This window comes from Calonectris borealis, chromosome 2 (genome assembly GCF_964195595.1).
Source record: "Calonectris borealis chromosome 2, bCalBor7.hap1.2, whole genome shotgun sequence".
Classification (NCBI taxonomy): Eukaryota; Metazoa; Chordata; class Aves; order Procellariiformes; family Procellariidae; genus Calonectris; species Calonectris borealis.
The window spans coordinates 49,605,686-49,629,474 of record NC_134313.1 but is presented as its reverse complement, the minus strand read 5'-3'; the positions used below and the strand labels follow the sequence as shown (position 1 = coordinate 49,629,474).

Here is a 23,789-nt window from a genome sequence, read left to right as displayed (position 1 = left end):
TTTCCCAGGAAAGGGAAAATCTAGATGTGATCCATTTAATATTGCCTGTCCCAGTTTGCCTCACTGACTCACTTCTGGGCAGGTTGAGCTCAATACCAAAAGCTGAGTGACAGCAGGGACATGCACGACTGGCTTTGGCAGCCCCGGCCAGCTGCAAGGCAGCAAAGCACCCATGCTAAGCGGCATGTAGGCACGGCATGCTGCGAAGCTGCTTACCCAGCAGGAGCATGGGGCCTCATCCCAGGCGGTGCTGAGTAACCCCACAGGTGCTGAGCTCTCTTTTCCCAACTTGAGTTCAGTCCTGGGAGATGCCCAGCACCACGGTGGGCTTGGCAGGCTCGGGAGCACACCAGTTGTATTGCACTTTCGGGGGCGAAGCGTGCATCCTCCTCCCAGGTTCAGTGGCAGAGCAGAAGCTCACTCTATCATTTTCTTGCCCATTACGGGGCGGTTCAGGTGTCCCAAGGATGGAAGGAGGGACTTACAACGCCTCTGCTGCAGAACAGATGGATCTATTGCCGAGCAAAGTGGGGAATCCTCTTTGCTTTCTCTGTCCCTCACATATTTGTGCTCTTGCCATCCAAAATGAGGCCAGAAGTGAGCTGTGCAGCACATCCTCCCTTTCCTGTTGTTTTGAGCAGCTCTCCAGTTTCTCTAGCACGGAGCATGGGTACATCTCCCTCTTCACCGTGTCAGTGAGAGCACAACCCATAGGAAGGGAAAGGTATGGCATGAGGAGGCTTTGCAGTTGGTGAAAGCAGAAAGTCTCCTTCCTCCGCTTCAGATATTCTTGTGGCCTAATGAATAAAACACACTTTTTTCCCCCAAATTAATATGTTACCTCTTTAATGACAAGCCATTCTGCTCTGAGTGCCGCACTTCTGTGAACAATGTGCATGGAACTGACTTCTTCGCACCTGGAAGTAAACAAATGGACTTACATTTTAATTCAAACTAATCATTTCTTAAAGTCCATATTCTTTACAGTAATATTCATTAAGCTCTTCTATTATACTTGGTGCAATGAGAAAACTGGTAATTGCATTCAAAGCAATGATAAGTTACCATTTTAATGATTCCTTATGTTGTGAGTAATTTATAAATCACTCGGTATCTTCCCAGCAAAGCTTGCCTTCTGTTTTTAAAATGTACCCTTTCGTATCCAACAAAGGGTTTCAGTGCAATAAGAATTAAGGTGTGTCTCTTAGCTTTTACCTGCAAGCAATAATGATGTTGTCAAGCGTTTCAGGTGAGACCAGCCCAGGATTTTGGGGTGGGGAAAGACACTCTGTTATACAGCATCTTCAGTGCTTCCCTCAGAGGGAGGCAGAGACACCTTGAAGGGCTGAGTATAAGGACATCTACCGAGTGTCTTTTTAAATAGACACCAGAGTTGGGGGGGGGAGGGGAAAAGGAACAGGCTTGTGACCATAACTCAGTTGGACTTGTATCCGAGAAGGCAGATGCCATGGATTGGCTCCCTCACCGAACGGCTGCTTTTCTGTTCCTTTTATTGGTAAGTCAGATTTTAAAACAATATTTGTAAACTCTGTGATTATGCCACTTGAACCTTCCTCAGCAGAGCATTACATTTTACAACGTAAACTACCCCCCAAAAAACATCTTGTGAAATTTAGCATAAAAAATAAAGCTGTGCTTAATTTAAACTGCACTGCTGAAGGTTCTGTACGAATAATTTAGTTTTTCTTTAAATGCTGACAAATATTTCTTTTGATTATGACTTTCTGTAGTCTGTTGACGTTGAATATGTGACATTCTATGTTTAATGCATGACATTTCAGGTGAATGTTGTCTTTGGCTACTATTTAAGGAGTCACTGTTATTAATAAAAATCTTATCATTATAAAAATCCTAATAACTTGACTGGATATTATTTGGTTCTATGTCTTTTTTTTTTTTATGAATTGAGGGAATATGAAGAGCAAATCTCTTTTTCTAAACTGATTAGCAAGAGCACTTCAGAGCTGACCAATTCCTATGGCTAAAACATGAAATTTAGTGCAGACCTTAGCTGAGTAAAAATCAAGACTTGGCCTATTATTTCACATGACAAAGAATTCCTGTCTTGTAGAGCCGCCATGTGCTGAGCAAGTGAATGCGTGATGAAAGCGTCGCTCTTTGGGTTTGTTTTTCTCACTGTAAAAAGGAAAGTTGTGGATATAGGCAAGTGGCATAGCTGTACAATGTGTTCATCAAGCCATGGAAATTACCCGGAAAGGACTTAAAAGAATTATGAAGGCCCTTCTACTCCTACAATCTGATTTTTGTGTAGATTATTTTTACTCATCTGTGCTGCTCTTCTAAAACTAGATAGAGGTTTAAGGCCCTGAAGATTGAAAAGAGTAGGTTTTCTATTACAGTTATGACCTTCTGTGGACATAACTGTGTCCTTCTGTGTTTCATTTTACACAATCTATAAGTAAGTGTAAACGTTTGTAAACTTCTTGTTACTGATCCCTCTAGAAACGTTGTAGTCAGGGAAAAAGTGTTTGTTGTTATAGAATATGAAATCCTAAGACTTACTTTGAAAAGATAATCCATTACTTTTAGGTGACAGCTCTGCAGTCAGTAAAGTAGAACTAATCAACACAGGGCAGCTGCCAAGCAAACAGCGACAAAACTTGGCAAAAGCAAGTTACGGTTCAGATGAGTTTCTGCTTGTTCAACGCAGCGCAGGGGTTTCTGAGATTGGCATGTTGCACATCACATTAACACTTCTGGATTTTTGTGTAGCGTTAGTGACTATTCATTTTACCCAGTTACCTGGTGATGCATTCTCCTGATGTGTCAAAGTTCAAAAAAAAGTTGACTGTACTGTATCTAAGATCTGTCCATTCAAAAGAGATTTTACTGCTTTACTTCTCTCGGCAACTCTGGAGCCATTTTCATTCTTTCAGTGTATTATCGTTACAATTGTGACTGATGAAGGATATGTGTTGGGTCAGGAAAAAGGAGCAATTGTGAAAACTGCAATTATGTTTTGATGACTATCAAATATTTGAACTTTTACTACCCAGAGGAAACAATTGTTGTTCTTATTATGCGTTCTTCTGCACAGCAGTGTTCATGGTGGCCTGTACAGCTTAATAGCACCTTTCAGCACTTTATAGAAAGCTGACAGACAAACTATAGAGGTTAAATCAATTATAAATTATGTAGCCAATTTGAGCGTATTCTGAGAAACAGTCTTGGTTTTCAGCTTGATTAATCTTTCATGAAAATCGCCTGTCTGAATGGTGTGTCTGGTTAGTATATTGTTAATAAGTTGTACCAAATAAAGTTGTTGTGGCGTTATACATATTTCAGTACACTACTACACTTTCAAAAAAAGAAAACTTTCCAGCCCTGAAACTAATAATTTTCTGTATGCATTTCACCATTGGTGGGACTGATTCTGCAACCCTTGCTCACGTGACTTCAAAGGCCTTATTCTCATGAGTAAGGGAGTTCTGTTTGTGATACTTGCACAGACACGTTTTATGGAAATAACCTGTTTGATCAGGTATGACTCTTCTCCTGCCAGCTATCATGTGACAGCTAATAATTTTAAATTCACCACATCTCTTATATGCACTTTTGTCTGGCTACATTTTCCCACGTGTTATCTACGCTGCTTTTTTTTTTTTTTTCCCCCAGTTGTTAGGTTATGGTTACACCTCCTACTCATAACTTGGTTGCATATAAAAATACTAAGGGGCCAAATTGTCTCTTTGCATATGCATACGAAACATCTGCCAGGATGTAGCCAGGAACCTGCAGGCTCTTCTGCCAAAGAATTTTGTTATAGAAATAGAAACTAAAGTAATGCCACATCCAGGAATTATCACCTAAGATTAGGTTCTTAAGACTGCAGTTTTACATTTCTAAGTAAAAATGGCCCCTAAGCAAATGTGTGTTTGCAGCTAGAGCACTCTAAGCCATATTAGAATTCAGGTTTTATTGAGAAGATTTATTGAGGAGACTTAGCATGACTAATTTGAAAAACTCAAATTTGAATGATAATGGCATACACCCTGTATTGAAATCACTTTTCTGTTCATTTTTCTAATGGTTAAGCTCAGTTATTGTGTGGAAATTCATTATATCTGTACGACTCAGCAGAACAGAAACAATCTCAGTGGAAACTTTCCCAAAGTGGTCGGTTCTTTGAATTAACATATTTTAAAATAAATAAAACTTTGGAATATATTCCTCTGACTGATGTGAGCATTGTCATACTTCTGCCAAAATAGCAATGCATTCTCCATCCTGGGTGCAATACAAAATTTTGACGTCAGCTACTAACACAGGAAGCGATAGAAACATCTGACTTCCGCAGAATTAGAAAACAAAATGCCAGAAAAATCATCCTGAAAAACTTCCCCTTTAAATTGCAAGAAGCACATTCATTAGTGACCTACGAAAATGAAAAGTATAGACAAAAACACATTCATGTTTTGAGTTAAAAGTGACCAAATGGCTTCTTTTTGAAATATGAGGTTCTGTCTTATGTTTCAACTCTGCTTCTCATTATTTCATACGCACTGATTTATCATTTTTTAAAGAGATGCAGAATGAACGCAGAGAAGAGTTCGTTATTTCAACTCTTTACTAGTTACAGCTTTGGCTGAGTAAGAAAGACGTAAAAGTCCCAAAACGCTGACACAACCAGAGCTACCATGGCACCCTGATGACTAATATAATATGTGTGAGTTCTCAGCACTCCTCCCATCCAGGCCAATGACAATACCGCTGTTGACTTCAAAGAGAGAGAAGCAGATCCAATATGAATAATGCTGGGAAGATGTTAAAGGCGTGTTCAGTCATTTAGATTTGAGTAGGTGGAGGAGGGAGGATTCCATAATTGCGTATAATATTGCTTGGCAGTCAATTAATGATTACTTAATTCTTGTTTGTAAATTGCTTTGAAGGTGCAAAGAACCATACACATCCTATGGGCCTAATTCTGTTCCCAGTTAGATCAGAATAAATCCAGAACAACTCCAGTGTGACTGTAAGGTGTCATTTTGGACACAAGGTTCAGGCTCTGTATCATGACAGCAAGAGACAAGCTTTCAGGCAGGCCACTGTGCAAATGACAGTCACCATAAACGTGTTTCCCTCCTGCACCTCTCCCAACCCAAACCAGAAACAGCTTGTGCAACGAGCCTCTAGCTTCTCTGCAGAGATTCCATTTTTTCACAGTCTCTCAGAGACTAACAGGACAGCAAATCTTGGTACCATTCTGATCAGCTTGCCTACCCCAAGGTCCTCAGGATGCACCCCACACATCCCAGTGGCTCCTATTGCTTTAATTATCGTTAATCACTGAATCTACAGAAATTACTGTACTCAGATACTAGTTTAGAAGGGAAATTTGTTTACTACCTAGAAGTATGCTGAAGTTAGCTGCTAGGAGACAGTACTTCTCTGCTGGAAATAGCACTAGAAAAAAAGGGTTTGCATTGCAGAGAAATATTAGAAATAGACAACTGGCGTGGGGGAAGCCTTCTAATTGCTGCTGATAGTGGAGAACCGGAAAACATTACCTGGGGAGGCAGAGGAACCTCCATCCCTGGATCAAGTTGGATAGATGTCACCCCAGAATTGTTGAGGTTTAGCTGGTGAACTAGACAACTTTGTCTGGTGTCTGCCTGCTCTCCTTCCTATCACATGGCAGTAACTGAGAGAGACATAGCAAACGCAAACATCAAGTTCATCGGATCAGCCTTTTCAAATAGTATCACGAACTGTACTAAGGACTCTGGATTTCTTTCAAGATCTTCATGTTCCATTTGCAACACGCAGCAGAATAGGTTTTGCCTTAGTTAGCATGGGACAAGTGTGGAAATACTGTGCCTCAATTTACCATCCCCGGCATTACTGATGAACAAATTCCTGACATTCCCATTATTGGTGCTCAGAAACAAAGGATGAAACTCCAAGGTAAAATGTATATTCTTCACTGCTTGAAAACAGAACTCCCTATAGGCTGAAATCCAGTGTTTCATGAATATTCGTGTCTTTAAAGAACAGAATTTTTACAGGCATAATTCTTATTTCAGAGATACTCAACATAGTTTTTCACTTAGGCCTGCTGAGTATGAGAGTGATGTGGCTGGATGCGAAAAATTAGTTTCACTGTTGAATAACAGAGTAGGCCAGAGGATGCAGACAGTAGACAGGATTCACGAACGTTGCACTGGGAGGTGTATACCCATACTTTTCTGGGTCAAGACAATTGCTTGCATGCCAGAAGGGATTTCAGCCTAAGGGTGGAGAGGATTTCACTGTACTCACCAAAGGAGGCTCTGCTCTGCCGAGGGGATCAACTGATAAGAGACGTTGAAACAGTGCTAATTCTGGTAGACTTCATCACTCAGGTTCTCCGGTGAGGGTGTAATCTGCCCCTTCTACTCTCCCATGTTTCCCCAAGCTCAAAGGGGGATTATAAAAGGACAGGCCTGAGCTCCCACTGGGGTGAAAAAAATCTCGCAGTTCAAACGGAGTCTGATATCGTCCTTTCTCTGAGATGAGTAACGGCTCCACATGAATTTGAACCCAATTCTGCAGCTGAAGATTTAAATAGTCACCAAGACATTGATTAAAAGATGTATTGATGTTTTTAGCACAACATGAACATATTGTAATGGTTTTCCTGCAGAGTACTTTTCTTAACCATTTACGTCAATAGCTTGCTCAAAGAAACAAGAAAAAAAATCCTTACTCCATAAATAGTCCAATAAATTTCAAGGTATATGCACATCAGGAGGGCAAATCCACAGTCTAAATTGCCTCATTCAGAAGCAGATTAGGGCAGCCATTATGTGCCAAGGTCTCAGTGAATGTTCTGGGCAGGATCAGATCATTGGAGACGTTGCTTTGTAAATGATAGATGGTGGACCTCTTACGGCATATAGGTAAATGGAGAAAAGGGGGAAGAGAGAGGAAGGAGGGTGAAGCTGCTGTTCATTAATCTGTTGCACGTAAGAGGTTGTTTTAACATGAAGTAAGTGGAAAAAAGTCTGTGTCCATCTTCCAGCCTTGACAGAACAATGCAATAAATTTGAAGTGAGGAAAACCCCATGAGGTAAAGCTACCATAGAGAAAAAGATTGTCACAGATTTTATCCAAGTATAACTGACATAAAACACGCCAGATAAAATATGTCAGATGAAAAAAAAGCTATTAAACAGTACTGGGAAATGATAAGGAAAGAGGAAAATCGATAACTACAGCTGTCAACCACATTTGGTGAGAAAAGAAACACTCTACAACACTTTTTGAGTTACCTGGATGTTTTATTTCTCCCAATGACGAATGAAGCAAGCATCCAGCCCGGAAAATCCCATATTCTTCACCCTTTATCATCTGAAGAGAGCAGAGGCAGGTCCTAAACCCAAAAGAGATGCTATGAAGAGGTACATTCACCAAGTGAACTTCATTTTCACACCTTATTTAGGAACAAGGTTAATTAAACTGTGCCTTCTTTTAAATTGTGCTAATAAAGAAAATGAGGGTTCTCTGTTATTTTAATTTTAATTTTAAAGTAATTACATATTGCATCTGATCCTGCCACCTTTATTTACTCAAGACTTTGGTTGCATAGTTAGACCTCAAATCAAAGCCCACTGCACTCCAGTGATGACTGCGGTTGGCTTTCCATCTTAAATTGAATCTCTTCAACCTCAGTGGGAAGTTTCAAGAAAACATTTTCATTCTTTTTGGTTAAACTACACAGTTAAGTACTCCAGGTCTACTGTGGACTTTGTAAATAAGGGAAAAAATAAAGAATAAAGAATAAATTCTTTAGAATAAATAAATACTCCTTTTCTAGTTTCCTAGACATACTTTTAAATAACAACTCTTGCAACCACTTCTCTCTTCAGCTGAGGTGTTGCAACCTAAAAATCTGTGTGAAAGCTGTATTTTGATGTAGGTATAACTTGAAATTTGCTATGGCACATTCAAACTCAAAGTTCTGCCTTGAAAGACAGAATTAATTTTGAAGGTGTTAACTGTCAAGGAATTCAAGTGATGGACATAGAAAAAAATTAATTGCACAAAGTCATTTATGGAAATCCTGTAGCTACTGCCTAGATGGGCTATTGCAATAGTCTTGAGAAAAAGTACTGCTCCAGTCCTGCAGTATAGCAATGTATGGCAGTTGGGTTTTGTTTACTGCATTTTGCCCTGCATTTTTATATGCCAATCTCCTTATTGTTCTTGCAGGTACTCTTGGATTTCAGCACAGGATTTCATGTAGAGGTAATATATATTTCTTCAGAAACTGATTTTCTTATCAAATGAAATTTAACCAATGCAAAAATGAAATGGAAAATACTAAACTAAGACATTTCTGAACTTGAAGATTGAAAACATATTCAAATATTAAACAGTTGCAGGTAATAACATCCTGCTCTCCCTCTCAAGAGAAGTTTTCCTGAACCTAAATGGGTATCTCATACACAGGAATAATTTTAAAGTAAACATGTACAGTCTTAGAGTTTGGGACTTGCAGACATATAAAAAAGCACATGATCTATAAAAATCCCTCTCCTCTTTATTGTTGGAAATCGTAAATGTCTGTATTAATTTAAAATGGATTGAGGTTACTGGCCATATGATACTGGAACTCTCTGTCAAAGGTAAAAGAATGGGATGAAAATGGAACGGCAAGATGGAAAACCTTCAGAAGACAAAAACGTGAATGGATCAAATTTGCTGCAGCTTGTAGAGAAGGAGAAGATAATTCTAAGAGGAATCCAATTGCCAAAGTAAGTAGAAAGAAAAACAAAAGTGTTCACTGACAAGGAAGTTTTTCTAAAGACAGGCTGATAAAAGCAGAGAGATTTAAAAGTATATTTGCTTAGAGTAGTCAAAGCAAGGAATGTAGAATAAAAGAAAGATGATGCAATATTTCCAGCTCTGCTGAGACAGTCTCATAAGATGAACCCACGTGGCTGCTGAGAAGTGACCAAAGGCTTCCTAGAACATTGCCATCAGTCTACTTCCTGGACAGCTCCAACCCTAGTCTCTTCATGTGCAGCACCTGTGTACTAGATCACGATATTTTTTTTTTCTCTCTCACCCTGAGAAACCCCTGAGCAGAAGTTCAAAGATAGTGCATGACTTCTGTGGGCAACAGAGCAGAGAAGATGTCTCCCTATCCTCTCACCATGGATCTTAGTGAGGTCCAGCCCCAGTGTGATACTCTTGGAAGTTTCTCTCTCCACTTCCCTGCCAGCAAATTTAAGAGAAACAGAAAGCCTGTCCAGCACTTAAAGGAAGACAGATCTCTAGGCTGACTGTTTTGTAGAAGAGCCTTCCATTGGTTCTGTCAATTGAACCTTGTGATAAGTGGTTGAGAAACTGAAATTATATAGAATTTTTTACAGGAACTAATAATAGGAAAAAAAGCCCTGCAGGTGTCCTCATAAATTATTATTATTATCTATTATTGTAGATCCGATCAGATTGTGAAGAAAACCATCCAATCACATACAGCATCTCTGGAGTTGGAATTGATCGTGCCCCCTATGGAATATTTGTTGTTAACCCAAGAACTGGAGAAATTAATATAACATCAATAGTGGATAGGGAAGTAACCCCAGTATTTGTTGTAAGTACTCCCCTTTTTCTTTTACCTTTACAATGATGGATTCAGGGTGGGGCAGGGAGAGCAGAAGAAGACAAATTTATTTGTTTCAGATTGTTACTTTGCTTACTTCACTTTTGGTTTTAAAACGAGTAAATCTCTTTATCTAGATACGTTGCTTTGCTAAACACTCAGTGACGGGTGTAGATTTGGAACCACCTCTTGAACTTCGAGTCAGAGTTCTGGATATAAATGATAACCCTCCTATATTTGCACAAACTGTATTTACAGGATCTATTGAAGAAAGCAGTATGGACAGTAAGTAACTATGTTATGCCTATAGTAACATATGCCTAAGTAACTATAGCATAGTTAGTGAAGCTCCCAGAACACAGCTAATATAAACCTGGGGTGCTCATTCTACTTTTTCTTAGGCGATGACATATATTGGCCAGGGCTACTGCAGGGGAAGGAGCGGCAGATGCTTCTCCAAGTGCTATTCAAGCCAGGGTCCGAGCTCATTGCCTAAAATTAAGCAGCAATGCTTCCTTCCCCCTTTCCTCCCACACATGAACGCTGAATGTTCCAGTTTCTAACCATACCATCATGCAAATTCTCTCAGATGTGAAAATTTAAAATAAATCAGTTCATTCCTTCTCATTAAAAAAAATTAACATTACACCTACACTTATTTCCTTTGAGGGTATATAAAATAAGTTTTTTCCCATTTTCTTCTATTTCAAATATATGTATTTGTAGCCTGAGTATTGCAGTTGCAGTAGAGTATTACTAAACAAACCCTTACTTAAACCACTGAACTGGTTCTTTTTACCAAAAGTACAGCAATCAACATTAGACATGCAAATAGCACTGAGGCAATAGCCTCACGCTCATTTTCTACTTTCTAGAAATTCTCATTTAAAACTGTGGAGATTTCTTACATGAATATCTACAAGCTCAGTACTTACTGTTTTTACATAGTCCCTATGGTAACTTAAAGAAGTTCAGTGAAAATCTGCATTACTCCATCTGATCTTAATTTTTAATGCATTTTAAAGTCATTAACATTCAGTCAGAATCAGTACTACAAAATTACACTTTTGGGTTTTTTTGTAAATGTCAATGAATAGATAGCACTCTATCATTTTTATACACCAAGATTTAGCATTGTCTTGATGAGTCATTTGCAGGAACAAAACTGCAATTTTCTGATTTGTTTTTTTAATTATTATTTTTTATTTTTAGACACACTGGTGATGAAAATAATTGCATCAGATGCAGATGAACCTAATCACTTGAATTCTAAAATTGCCTTCAAGATAGAGAGTCAGGAACCTTCAGGTCCACCCATGTTCATTATGAATAAATATACTGGAGAACTCCATCTTGCTAATTATCTTGACAGAGAGGTAATATTTCCCTTTTCAAAGTTAAATAACATGATGTTGTGGTGTATATGTTATGGGGGGGGGGGGCGGAGAAGAAAAGAGAAAAGTTGTGGTTTTTACAAAAATTAAGGGAGAAATGCATTTTTTCTATATGTTACAATAAAATGTCTAAGGCAAATTCCTGCATTAGGAAATAGTAGCAAGACATGAGTATTTATAACATTTAAGATATACAGGTGGTCCTTCTAACACGCTCATTTCTCTTTCTGTGACAGCAACATAGTAGCTACACTCTTGTTGTGAAGGCGTCAGACCGGGATGGAGCGGCAGATGGAATATCATCCCTTTGCAGCTGTAACGTTAAAGTTATTGATGTCAATGACAACTTCCCAACTCTCGCTCAAAGCTCAGTAAGTTTTTAATACCAAAAGCAACGTCACTGTTTTAAAACCCTGTTCAAAACCTCAGTTGATAACAGGGCTCTTACTCATTTGCAGAGCGCTTTCACATTGGAATGCTCCACCGGATTAATAGGGTTGTTTTTTCCTTGAAGCGTGCTCAAAATGCAGTCCGTCACTCGCGCACCAATTCTGATAACATACACATAGATTATTTTTGTACTCAGAAAAGTCAATCCTGACACTGACTCCTCTGTATTCAGAGAAATCCAGTCATTCAGGTGCCCAGACCCGTGCAATATGGCCAGATTACGTAGATTAACCCAATTTTTGGATGATCTTTTCTTATAGAAAGCACAACCCATTTCCTCCAGGCTGCCTCTGCAAACACTTGAGGTGATACAGCTCTTCAGATCTGCAACCAGAATCAAATTTACCCAGCACACGTGACTTTTATTAAATTGGCATGGACTGTGGGCAGGACATCCTTTAAAAGGATCTCTGCAGTCAGCTGTGTTTTCCTCACATTATATATTTTAGTGTTTGGTAATAGGTATTTATCTGTCATTCCAGTTTTCAGCAAGTATTTCAGAAAATTCACTCAATTCAGAACTGCTACGGATACAAGCTCTGGATGCTGACGAAGACTTTACAGACAATTGGTTAGCAGAGTTTTTCTTTATATCTGGTAACGAAGATAACTGGTTTGAAATTGTTACAGATCGAGCTACAAATCAAGGAATCCTTAGAGTAATTAAGGTATGGATAAATATCGTGATTCAACTGTTGAAATAATCATCTTAAAATAGCTTTAATTAATTGTTAACAAAATTAAATCAGCAGTAAAAACACTGTCACTCAACTATTTCAAATAGAAAATATTTAAATAAAATTAAAGGAACTTTTATTTATTATCTAGTTCTCTGTGGTTTATCTTTTAGGAACTGAACTATGAACATCTCCAAACTCACTCACTGATGATTGGTGTCAGGAATGTAGCTCCCTTCCACCACTCTGTTGCGCATGACTTCCGAATATCTGGAACACCCCTCACAATAGAAGTAAAAAATGTGATTGAACCACCAAGATTTCAACCATCTTCAGTTATGTTTTCTGTATCAGAAAGCACAAGAGTGAATTATGTCGTGGGAACATACACAGCCATTGATGAGGACACTGGAGCTATTGCATCAAATGTTGTGTAAGCTCTGCTCTGCCTAACTCCCTAGATGGAATAATTCTTTTAATTGAGATTTCAATAGGATGAGGAATTGGTATTTTAAAGGGTGCTTTAAAAAACAACTTTAAAAATCTTAACAGATTAGCGATAGAGTAACAGCAATAGAATAGTATATTCTTCAGCCCATTTCTATGCTATGATTGCTTTTGTTTCCTAACCTACTTTCCTTAGCCTTGCGCACAAGACAAAGAAAATATCATTTTTCTAACAGGCTGTAACTTAAATAAATCAGAACAGATTTTTTTTTCTAACCCAACCCAAGAATATTTTTTTTCTGGAAATGTTTGCTACAGATGGGGAATTTGTTAGCATCTCTAAAAAAGCAAGAAGAAAACCCAATAATGGGCAATATTATACAATCAGAATAGAAAAAGTCACTACCAGCTCATTCTGTAGTTAAAAAAAAAAAATGAGACACTTATTTCTGCTGAAATTAATGATAATTAATGGAACCATAATTTGCTTTTTAATGTATGTAGAAATAAATACATCCAATTTACAAAGGTTTGAAAAGTTTTCATAAAACAGAGAAATACATTAGCAAATACGACTGTAGACTGTTATAGGAAGAGCTGTGGATTTAACTACTGATATCAACAAGGGTTCTAGTAAAGGTTTACAGGGTCCAGAAAGATGTTGTTTTTAGACTATGATACCACTTTCAAAATATAATGGACTGACTTCATTCCTGATTATTTTTCTGGTCTACATCTTTTGAAGTCTACAGGAATTTTGCTTGAACAGGGTGAAATGCAATAGGACCGAGCGCAGCCTAAAGAAAAATATTCCAAAGCGACAAATATTATTTGCAAAATGAATATGTAATACATATATTCATAACATAATGCTGAGTATTTTTACTTCACCAAATACAGATATAGTATAGGACGTGACCCAGGTGCCTGGTTCAGAATCAATCAAAACACCGGTGAAATCACACTGAACAAAGTTATTGACCGGGAATCGATCTATGTAATCAATGGACAGTACAGAGCAGAGGTTCTGGCTATCACCAGAGGTAAGAAAAGAGATTAAGTTTTCTGAAACAAAATTTTTTTTATTCCAGATTTCTCTCAATGTTTTTTCCTGTTTCTAGTTTTACCACCTGAACTGCATTATTTATAGTATCAACATTCCATCCTGACCACAAATACCTTCTTTTTACAGGGGTTCCTCGATATACTGCTACTGGCACCATTGTGCTTTCACTACAAGACATCAATGACAATTGCCCAACTATTAATACTGAATTAAGGAAAGTATGTATGCATTCCCCATCAGTGATTATCACAGCAAAGCATATGGATGGTCATCCATATGCTCTCCCCTTTACATTCAGCATACATGGTGAACCTCAAACTACATGGATTATCAGATCAATAAATGGTAAATTAACCTACATTTTATAACAGAATAAACCACAGTAATAAGTCTTATCTAAGATAAGAGATTAGGATAACCTTTTAATAACAAACAAAACAGTTATTAGAATCTATTCTAATCTCACTTAAATATGATTTTATGCTCATACGAATCCAAGAAGTTGCTCTGGATTTGCACATATATATATATAAAAAAAAATCATAATAGAACTAGAATAAGAATCATTACATGTGTTTTATCGAGTTGTCATCTTTTAAAGGAAAATAAAAATATACTGATAAAAATAGAGAAGCAAAACTGTACTTCGCTGGAGTACAGCTATGATAAGCACCTCTATTGGTCTAAACCTAGTGAGGTAATTCAAAAGGAGTAATTTGATACCTTTTTATTTCTATATTATCTAAAAAATTCTAAGCATATGACAAAACTCTCAAATTTATATATTAGTGTATAAAGTTATTAGTTTGCAGAGCTTTACTTTTATGAGAGGCATATGAAAATGGCAAATAAAGATTACAGCTTTTGCAATTCATTGTACAAATTGTACTTACTTGTATTTCTAGGGAAAATGTTTTAGTCAGTGCCCAGTGGAGCTTTTCCAGTTTCCTCCAATAGGACATAACAAACTAATGAATTAATCAAATCTCATACATTACTAAATGACAGAATTTGCGTAACTTACTATATGCATAGAAAACTATATTAAATGGTAAATATCGCAATTACAACTACTCTTGTGTCTCCTATTTGTTCTGTAACTAAATATTTTTAGACTACTGGAAAAACTTTTGAAAAACACATGTAAATACCTTGTGAAAGAAAAAAAACGTATAAAACTTGCAATTTTTATGTTCATCATTGTGCGAATAAAAATCAGGAAAAGCAGCAGTAGATATGAAAAAGTGCATTTGCCCCTTTTATATTTCTCAGGTTAAAAAGTGATAACTAGACTGATTTGGCTCAGGTTTTCCAAAAGAAAAAACTAGCATAGATGAATCTCATAAGTTTCAGCTTTGAATATGTACTGTAGATACATAAGTAACTGAAGATCTTAGAATGGGAACACTTAGTCTTCATTCTGATATATGAACATTACTCACAAAAATTATAGATTTGTACAGTATTTATAAACAACACCTTAATCTAAATATTTTTCTCTTTTTTTTTCCCCAAAGCTTCCTCTGCAGAACTAGTGAATCAGAACATTGACTTTTACATGTATAGGATCTATATCAGCGTAAGAGATAACCAAGGCCGACGTTGCGCTAAACCACATATAATTCCTGTGCAAGCTTGTCAGTGCGATAGTCGTAATTACTGCACCAGTGGGGCCACGAAAGTAATTATCATCGGTGGCCGTGGTGGTGGTGGTGGTGGTGGTGGTGGTGGTGGCGGCGGCGGCGGCGGCGGCGGCGGTGGCGGCGGCGGCGATGGTGGAGGAGACCAGGCAGGTGGAAGAGGAACAGAACAAGACGGTGATGGAGGAAGAGGAACTGAGGACCACACGTACTGGCCGACTTACACTGACGGATACAGTGACGGTGGTGGAGTATTTACTGCAGCCACTGATGACACTTTTAATGGAAATGGAAATGACAGATATTTCCTACCTTCTACCACACTTAGCGGTGCTGCCATTGGCCTGATGTTTCTTGGTGGATTAATATTTGTTCGTAAGTATAAAATTAAGAAAACAATTTTATTAATTTTCTAAAAAGTGTATTTTTTTTCTAAAATAAGGTGACTTTTCTGGTTGGTTGTTAGCCTGTTGGCTCTATTTCCTTCCTAAGACTTAGGGTTTTTTCCCTAAGGTCTCAGACCATCAGAAAGGGTAAAAATGTTTAGTAAAAGATTCAGAAGATTTTGGGCAAGAGCTGTCCCTGTCACTTACAACTTACACTTTGCAATTCGTATTTCCGTTACATTACTAAAAGAAATGGACAAGTATCAGCTCCAAGTTGGGTATGAAAAGATGTAAAGAACAAGCTTCCCTTGAACTCAAAGCCAGATTTCAGTAGTAGAACAATAAATATAATTATCTTAAATTGTGAACCTTTTGGCTATTGCTGCCAAACATTACATCTATTAAAAACAAGTAGCGTTTGTGATGACAGGATCAAAACAGATCATTCATTGTATTTTTGAAGAAATATGAGTTTCAGGGATAAGAATGACTCAAGTTAGACTTTATGCAAGCAGTTACTTCTCAGACCACCACAATCAGATGTGATCGTCTTTCTTTCATGGCCTGTGCATCAAGCAATCAACATCTAAAATTTCCCAATGCAGATATACTGACTACAAAACCAGAGGAAATGGATTTTTCCCCTGATTTTTTGAGGAGAGGGGATTTTGTTTTGGATTTTGATCTTTGATTAATAGGAATCAACAAACACAAAATTTCAAAGCTGCAAAAGGCTGTTTTGTTTATAGTTCCCAGGTGGTTAATGTTACAGGACAGACTGTCTTTCTGCCTTTGGAATTCTCCTCTCCTCGTTGGTAGTCTGGAGTAAATACGTCCTTAGTCATGCAGTGTGAGGTAGCACTTTGTACACTGTATAGCCTTTTCCCCTTTTCTCTTCAGTTCTCTTCAGATGTAGGCAACTGTCTCTCTCCACTCCCTCTGCAGCGATATGAGGTTTCTAACTTAGCCATCTAGGATAAGGACCTAAGCACAGCCAGAATTCACACTGCAGTGCTTTTCTAAAATGAGCAATGTTTTCAACGTTGGCATTTAAAGCATTCAGCAAGTTCCAACACTGAGTTGTTGAAACAACTAAGTGTGTTACAGCACACTAGGAAACCTGACTCACTCTGTGTAATCATTTGTTAAAACTGGGGTTTGGGGTTTGCCTCTACTGTTTTTTCGAATCAAGCATTATGTATATGTGATGTCAAAAATGCAACTGGAGCCTTAGCCAAAGATCACTGTAGCCAGATGGATCTCTCTCCAATGATTCTCCTATGTCTATTATTATTAATGTGTATTTCTTTTCAACTACAATATCTGAAGAGACAAATGTATGCTTATATATCAAGAATGAATATCACTGAATGCTATACATAGCAAGACTGGTTCTGTTTGTTTAATTTTCATACGTATGCAACTTATATTCATTCAGCTGAGATAGATCAAAGTCTGTTCCCAGGTGTATAGGCATAAATTTGGAGTAACAGCCCTACTCCACCCCCACTTTGCTCTGCTAATAACTGAAGGTACAAATTATTCTGAATTTCCAAACACATACGTTTCCAAAAGCAGCCAATGATGCTGAAAGCCAGACTTGCAGGCTGCTTGGTTTGAAACATTTTAAAAGACATATTTCCAAAAGTTCTTGAGCACCTGCCCTCTGGGAAAAGCAGCTATTCCTCTGAGGAAGAGATGTCCTAAATCCCTGTTTCCTGTTTCTTTCCTGTTAAGTGATTCCAATTTTGATGTCAATGAGCGACTGTTGTGGCTGTGGACCTGGCGCTGCAGGTGGAGTTGGAACTGGCTTTGAGCCTGTACCTGAATGCACAGAAGGGGCAATTCATCCATGGGGAATAGAAGGAGCACAGCCTGAAGACAGGGTCAGTACATCCCATGTTTCTAAAAACCGCAGTGACTCATATTTACAGAAAAGACTGCATTTGACTAGAAGCACAAAAGCGATTGTAGCACTGTGACAACTTCTAAAAGACGCCTGGCATTGTCAACAATTGCCAGGTAGACACGAAAGGTGATCCTTAATTAACATTTGCAGATGGAGTTTGTGCGTTTTAAGTTGTGTTCACTTAGCTTGGCCCAACAGTTTGGTGTTACTATTCCCTCAGCTGAAACACAATAACTAGCAAGCTTTTTCAGTGCAAAGTAGGACAAGGTAACACAAACCATCTTCACTGATCACCTTTTTTTTTTTTTTTTTAAATGGGGTTGGTAATTAATAGCTATCATTAACAGTTTAGACTGTTAATTCCTTAACATGATTCACAAAGTCTTGGTCTTCATATGGAAATTTCAAAGTCATCATTCAAGAGTCAAAATGTTGTTTTCCAGGATGTCTCACACATTCTTGCCCCAACAACAGCTGCAGGAGGTGATTTTGGTGAACCCTCTGGTAAGCAGATCCTAAAATTTTCTACGTGCGCTGTCATAAAGCTATCTTTCAGAACTCCATGTCTTCTGATTCAAGGAGCACTTTGGTTTCACAGCTATAACCCAACCCTTCCAATCTTACATCTGCAGATAGTCAAACTGATGCTAGTAGGACTTCCAGTACGAATGAAGGATCTGAGGTTTGAGCCTTTGAACAAATTAATTTCTGCAAACTACATTTATTTTGAAATATTTGCCAAGGCTTTCAAATCTCAATTGTTCTTTATCATTCCAGCTAGTGAATGGAGGGTCTTTTCAAGACATCAGTTTTAGTAGAAATCAATCTTGAGGCCAGAATAAGGAAATTTTCTTTCATAACGCAGTGGTGAAAGGTTCAGTTCTTCCCAGTTTCCAGGCTCTGCTTCCCACAAGGGAGAACAGGACCTGTCAAGTAGCCAGTTAATTACTGACCGTTTGTGCACTAGCCTAGACAGAAAGCTGGTACATAGCACAATAAACTTATGCTTCTGAGATAAGGTTCCCCCAGGAATTCGATGGCCATAGAGAATAAGTCAAGCTATGCAGTGCCACTTTCTCTTTTTCCCCATTCCTTACTCCACAACAGGAAGGAAGGATGCTGGCAGAGATCCATTTTCACTAGCTTCTGACAGGAAGAAATGTCACTCTGCAAGACAACTTCTCTGATGACTATTGATTATTCAAAAATGTTCTCATCCTTAAGGTAAAATTAAAAGAGAACATTTGGGGGCATAAACGTGAATTAAGAGTCTTCGTTCTCAGGGAAGTTCTGCTGCCATGACAATTGAAAAGCTTAAGACTTACACAGGTGATTTACTTTATTTCCACTGTTCAATACCATTATGGTGAAAGCCCCTGGTTCAAATTCTATAAACTGAGACTAACCAGATTCAATGAAAAAAACAATATAATTTAGCCTATGTTTCTTAATGTAATCATAGTCAAGACTACTGTATGTAATTGGTTTATTATATTACATGCTGACATTTAAGACCAATCATTCCTTGTTATCATGTATGAAAAAATCTGGAGAAGATAAAATCCTGTAAGTATGACTTTATAATTTCATGTAAAGGTCATTTTCTTTCTGCATTATGAACACCGGTAGTTATTATGACCCATTGCTGTTCTCCCAAATTACCCTTAACAATCTAAATACTAGAAAATCTGAAAGGAGTTACAAAGCTATTTCTTTTAGAAAAGAGTTTAAGGCAAAACAACTTTAACCCCGATGTGATCATAAATATACATTTACGGATTTGCATAAATATCCATAAGCATTATTTGATTTTCTAATGCAAATCCCATGACAGCATATATGTACACCAGACAGAGGAATCTCTCCAGTCAATTACACAAGTAAATCATTGATTTTGTAAAGCACATATGCACATGCTGCCTAGCCTCAGGAATAAAATCAAGGTCTTAGATATCTGCTAATATGCACTTAATTCTTATTGCGGTTTCAATGTTTGGCACCTGTGCATGGATCTGTGACTGAAATTAGTCTAAAATATCTTTAGAAACTCAGTAGTATCCTTGTACTATTTGTAAAAACAACTGGAAAATTCTGTGTAAATTTTTGCAGAGGACAGGAAGGATAACTTTTTCTGTTTTCAGACATATATACAAACACATACGGAGGAGGAGTAGTAGCTTCTGGTGTTGAAGAAACTACAGGAGTTGGCTATGGCACTGGTACTGGTTACGGTACAGCTGGAGGAATTTCTGGAACAGGGGAAGCAAAAGGGTCAATTGGAGGAACAATAAAAGAGTATCGAGAAGGAGGGGTGAACATGGCCTTCCTAGACAACTACTTCTCTGAGGTAATTACCTGATCTTCTTGGCGTTATATCTGTGAGCTTACTGTTAGATTCTCCTCCCCAAGTTACATGGTGGAAATCCAAAATAACTCCACTCAAATTGAAACTTCCGTGATATAAGACTGGCGTGAGAGCAAAGCTGGCCTCGTACTGCTTTTGAGCTGCTGCCCTCGTAGACTTGATTGCTCAATAGCTTTTTGTAAAACTGATGGACACACTGCAGGTATGAGTAGCAAGCAATTAAATTATTTCAGCTTCATAAGTGACCACCAAATTTATACATTTGCCACCTTTTTCAGTGTATAAATAGATAATAACTTTGTGAAATTGTTCACATGTACGTCCTGTACAGCTTGTTTAATGAAGTGACTTTAACTCTTGAATAACTGTGAACAGTGGTTCACTTTCTTCCTTATTTTTATTACCATTTCTGTTCCCTAAAAGACTTGTGAACTGCAAGTGACATAAATATGCAGTTTTGTAATTGGCAACATATTAATTAGCCTTTACATATGGGATAAAAAAATGCTAAGGAGTTTCCACGGTTAATGGATTAATGGGATATATTTTCATAATTAGCATGAACTGTGAGGCATTGTCCTGGTTTCGGCTGGGACAGAGTTAAATTTCTCCCTAGTGCTGTGTTTTGGATTTAGTATGAGAAGAATGTTGATAACACATTGATGTTTTCAGTTGTTGCTAAGTACCCTGCTAGCCAAAGACAGCTCCCATGCTCTGCCAGGTGCACAAGAAGATGGGAGGGAGCATAGCCAGGACAGCTGGCCCAGCTGGCCAACAGGGTATTCCATACCATGTGACGTCATGCTCAGTATTTGAGTGGTAGGCATGTTCAAGGAAGTAGCGATCGCGACTTGGTTATCGGTCAGCGCAGGTGGTGAGCAATTGCATTGTGCATCACTCATTTTGTATATTCTATCATTATCATCATCATCATCATTATTATTATTATTATTATTATTATTATTATTATTATTATTATTATTATTATTTTCCCTTTTCTGTTCTATTAAACTGTCTTTATCTCAACCCACGAGTTTTTCTCGCTCTTACCCTTCTGATTCTCTCCCTGTCCCACTGGGGGTGGGGGGAGTGAGCGAGCAGCTGCGTGGGGTTTGGCTGCCTGCCAGGTTAAACCACGACAGTCCTAAATACTATAATTGCATATGGACAGAGCAGTCCTGAAATCCCGAGCATGGACTTCTCCCAGACCGCAATCTCCCTGCCTAGGCTGGGAGCACTACATATTAATTGTCTGCCAGCCATGGGCCTCCACAGATTACTCCTGCTACTGACGATCTCAGTCTCCAAACCCTCTGCCTTCCCTCCCGGGCCTCCCCTTCCATCCTTCCCTGCTTCTTCCAACCTCACCCCACACTCACTTTAAATTCTCCTCTTTCCTGCCTGACCCCTCTGCACTGACCACCCCACCATCCCCAACGCCATCCCAAATCAGTTATCTCCAACCTGCTCAAAATGGATTCCCCTCTGGGCTCAGCAAGCCTTCCCCGCTGTGGCCAACCTCCATCCCATCCGCTCTGTCCTGGCCTCTCCACTACTCTCCTCGCCATCCTGCTTCGCTCCTCTTCCTACCACTTGGTTTGGATATTGCTGCCCAAAGAATACATTTGTTCCCTTGTCCCTTTAGCTCTCTCCCTTCACCCCCCAGTCAGACCCACTGACAACAGACCAAATTTGAGATGCCAAGTGTTGGCAGAAACAAGAACAAAACATCAGTAACATTTGAATAAAATTTATTTCCAGGTTACAAAAATGTTGATGATATAATTTGTCCTGTTGATGTCCTGCTTTTCAAGTCAGCTGGGCCTTACTGTGGTTGGGGAAACCTTACTGTGGTTTGAGTCTTCATGGTTAAAAACCTGAAGAAAAGTCACTCTCTTCTTCTTTTCTTTTTTTCTTCTGTTTTTACAAACTACAGAAAGCATTTGTGTATGCAGATGAAGATGAAGGTCGGCCAGCAAATGACTGCCTATTAATATATGATCATGAAGGAGTCGGTACTCCTGTTGGCTCTGTGGGCTGCTGCAGCTTTATTGGAGAAGATACAGACGAAACGTATTTGGATACATTAGGACCAAAATTTAAGACCCTGGCAGAGATCTGTCTGGGCAAAGAGATCGAGCCTTTCCCTGATGTCAACCCGCCCTGGCCGTGCGTTAACGTCACCTTTCCCAACCCTGAAAGTGATCTAAACCTCCCGCCACCTGGAACCACCATCGTTGTCAATGGATGTGCACCTATGCCTCCCCCGGTTGGCACTACAACAGTTGTTACTGAAAACACCTACACATCTGGGTCAACCATACAGCCCCCGAGGCCGATGCCGGATCCTTTGCTCCATGGCAACATGACGGTGACTGAGACCTACACCTCTGGCTCCCCCTCTCTTTGCGTTGACCCTCTGCGTGCATCCAACGTTGTTGTAACAGAAAGGGTTGTCGGTCCTGCATCTGCCTCTGATTTGCGCGGCATGCTAGATATCCCCGATCTCGCAGATGGGTCCAACGTTATTGTCACGGAAAGAGTAATCGCGCCTAACTCCCGGCTCCCGACCTCTCTGAGCATTCCCGATTTGGTAGACGGGTCGAATGTGGTGGTGACAGAAAGGGTGTTCCGGCCTGCCTCCGGCATGCCAGGCAGCTTAATAAATATTCCCTCGGAGTTATCAAACGCCCACAACGTGGTGGTCACCGAGAGGGTAGTGTCAGGGTCTGGGATGAGCAGCCTAGGGGGGACAAGCCTGGGGGGGGCAAATCTGGGGGGCCTGAGCAGCACGGGTCAGATGCTCAGCGCCGACTGTCACCTTGGCCAGGCAATGGGCACGGCGTCCCCAGGCACCTCCCGGAGAAGAGTGACAAAGTACAGCACTGTGCAGTACTCCAGTCAGTAAGACCTCTGCTGGCGCCCCTTCCTGCCGAAATCGCCATTTGCACCAACATTCGTTAGCTGCCACCCACCAAGAATATTGTTATTATTTATAACTAGGAAATAGCGCTAAAGTTTCAGGGATTCCTACTTGTGTGAGGATCTCCAAAGGGTGCCCCGTTTCAAGGTCAAACACAGGACTTTGTCAGTGAAGGGAAAGTTGAAGTTAGCTTTAAATTTATTTCTTTCTCTCCACCTAGAACTACAAGTGTACAAACAGATACTCATGTTTTTGGAGAGAGATCTGATTACCAAGCGGAGCAGTGAGAGGGGATCCTTGTGTGCATTCAGTATCAGCATGAATTAATGTCATATAAAAAAGTGTTAAAACACTGTACTGCTGAGTGATCTCCCACAGTAAGTAGATTTGGGTTAATAGCCCCTCACTGACAAGACAGGAAAAGAATGTACTTAATAATTAGTCAACTCAAGACTAAATAAGCACTTTCAAATGCATCACTTCACTTTGCATGTAATTCAAGGAGCGCTACAAAACAGCACTTTCAATCATTTCTCCCATCACCAGCAATAGTTATAAATAATAATCATATAAACACAATACATTTTCATCACTTTCTGAGGTTCTCAGTAAAACAAACACTCTGCCACGGCCTGCCATGTTGATACTCTCATGGCGAGGAGCGTGACTAGCAATTTGCCGCAGCTGGCACTGCCGCGTTGACACCGTCACCCAGGAAGATCTTGGCTTCATACTTTCTCCATTACCGTTACAGCTTTACTTAAATCTAAAAGGACTTCAGTGACAACCAGAAGCTCTTAGTCAGATTTTTGTGCCAAACTATGACTACCATTTAAGTCTCCAACGTCAGGTTATATTAAGAGGGCTATAATACACCGTGCCAGTTCTCTTTTCTAATACT

At 39.1% G+C, this 23,789-nt stretch overlaps 1 protein-coding gene across 1 annotated transcript; it reads left to right on the top strand.

Moving 5' to 3' along the window:
• The first annotated feature begins 1,468 nt into the window (after positions 1-1,468).
• LOC142078201 (desmoglein-4-like) lies at positions 1,469-22,873 on the top strand. Its single transcript, XM_075140664.1, has 16 exons — positions 1,469-1,516; positions 8,233-8,268; positions 8,649-8,777; positions 9,467-9,622; positions 9,769-9,916; positions 10,844-11,007; positions 11,262-11,396; positions 11,958-12,143; positions 12,326-12,585; positions 13,500-13,642; positions 13,792-14,010; positions 15,183-15,680; positions 17,429-17,577; positions 18,044-18,104; positions 19,742-19,947; positions 21,902-22,873. The coding sequence occupies exons 1-16, from the start codon at positions 1,469-1,471 to the stop codon at positions 22,871-22,873; spliced, it is 3,510 nt and encodes a 1,169-aa protein (XP_074996765.1).
• Positions 22,874-23,789: the final 916 nt, after the last annotated feature.

Excerpts from the sequence above, each read along its gene's own strand:
- LOC142078201 (XM_075140664.1), top strand. The coding sequence starts at position 1,469 with ATGGATTGGCTCCCTCACCGAACGGCTGCTTTTCTGTTCCTTTTATTG. Across the intron at positions 1,517-8,232 it reads CTTTTCTGTTCCTTTTATTG|GTACTCTTGGATTTCAGCAC; the intron begins GTAAGTCAGATT and ends TTGTTCTTGCAG. Across the intron at positions 11,008-11,261 it reads CTAATTATCTTGACAGAGAG|CAACATAGTAGCTACACTCT; the intron begins GTAATATTTCCC and ends TTTCTGTGACAG.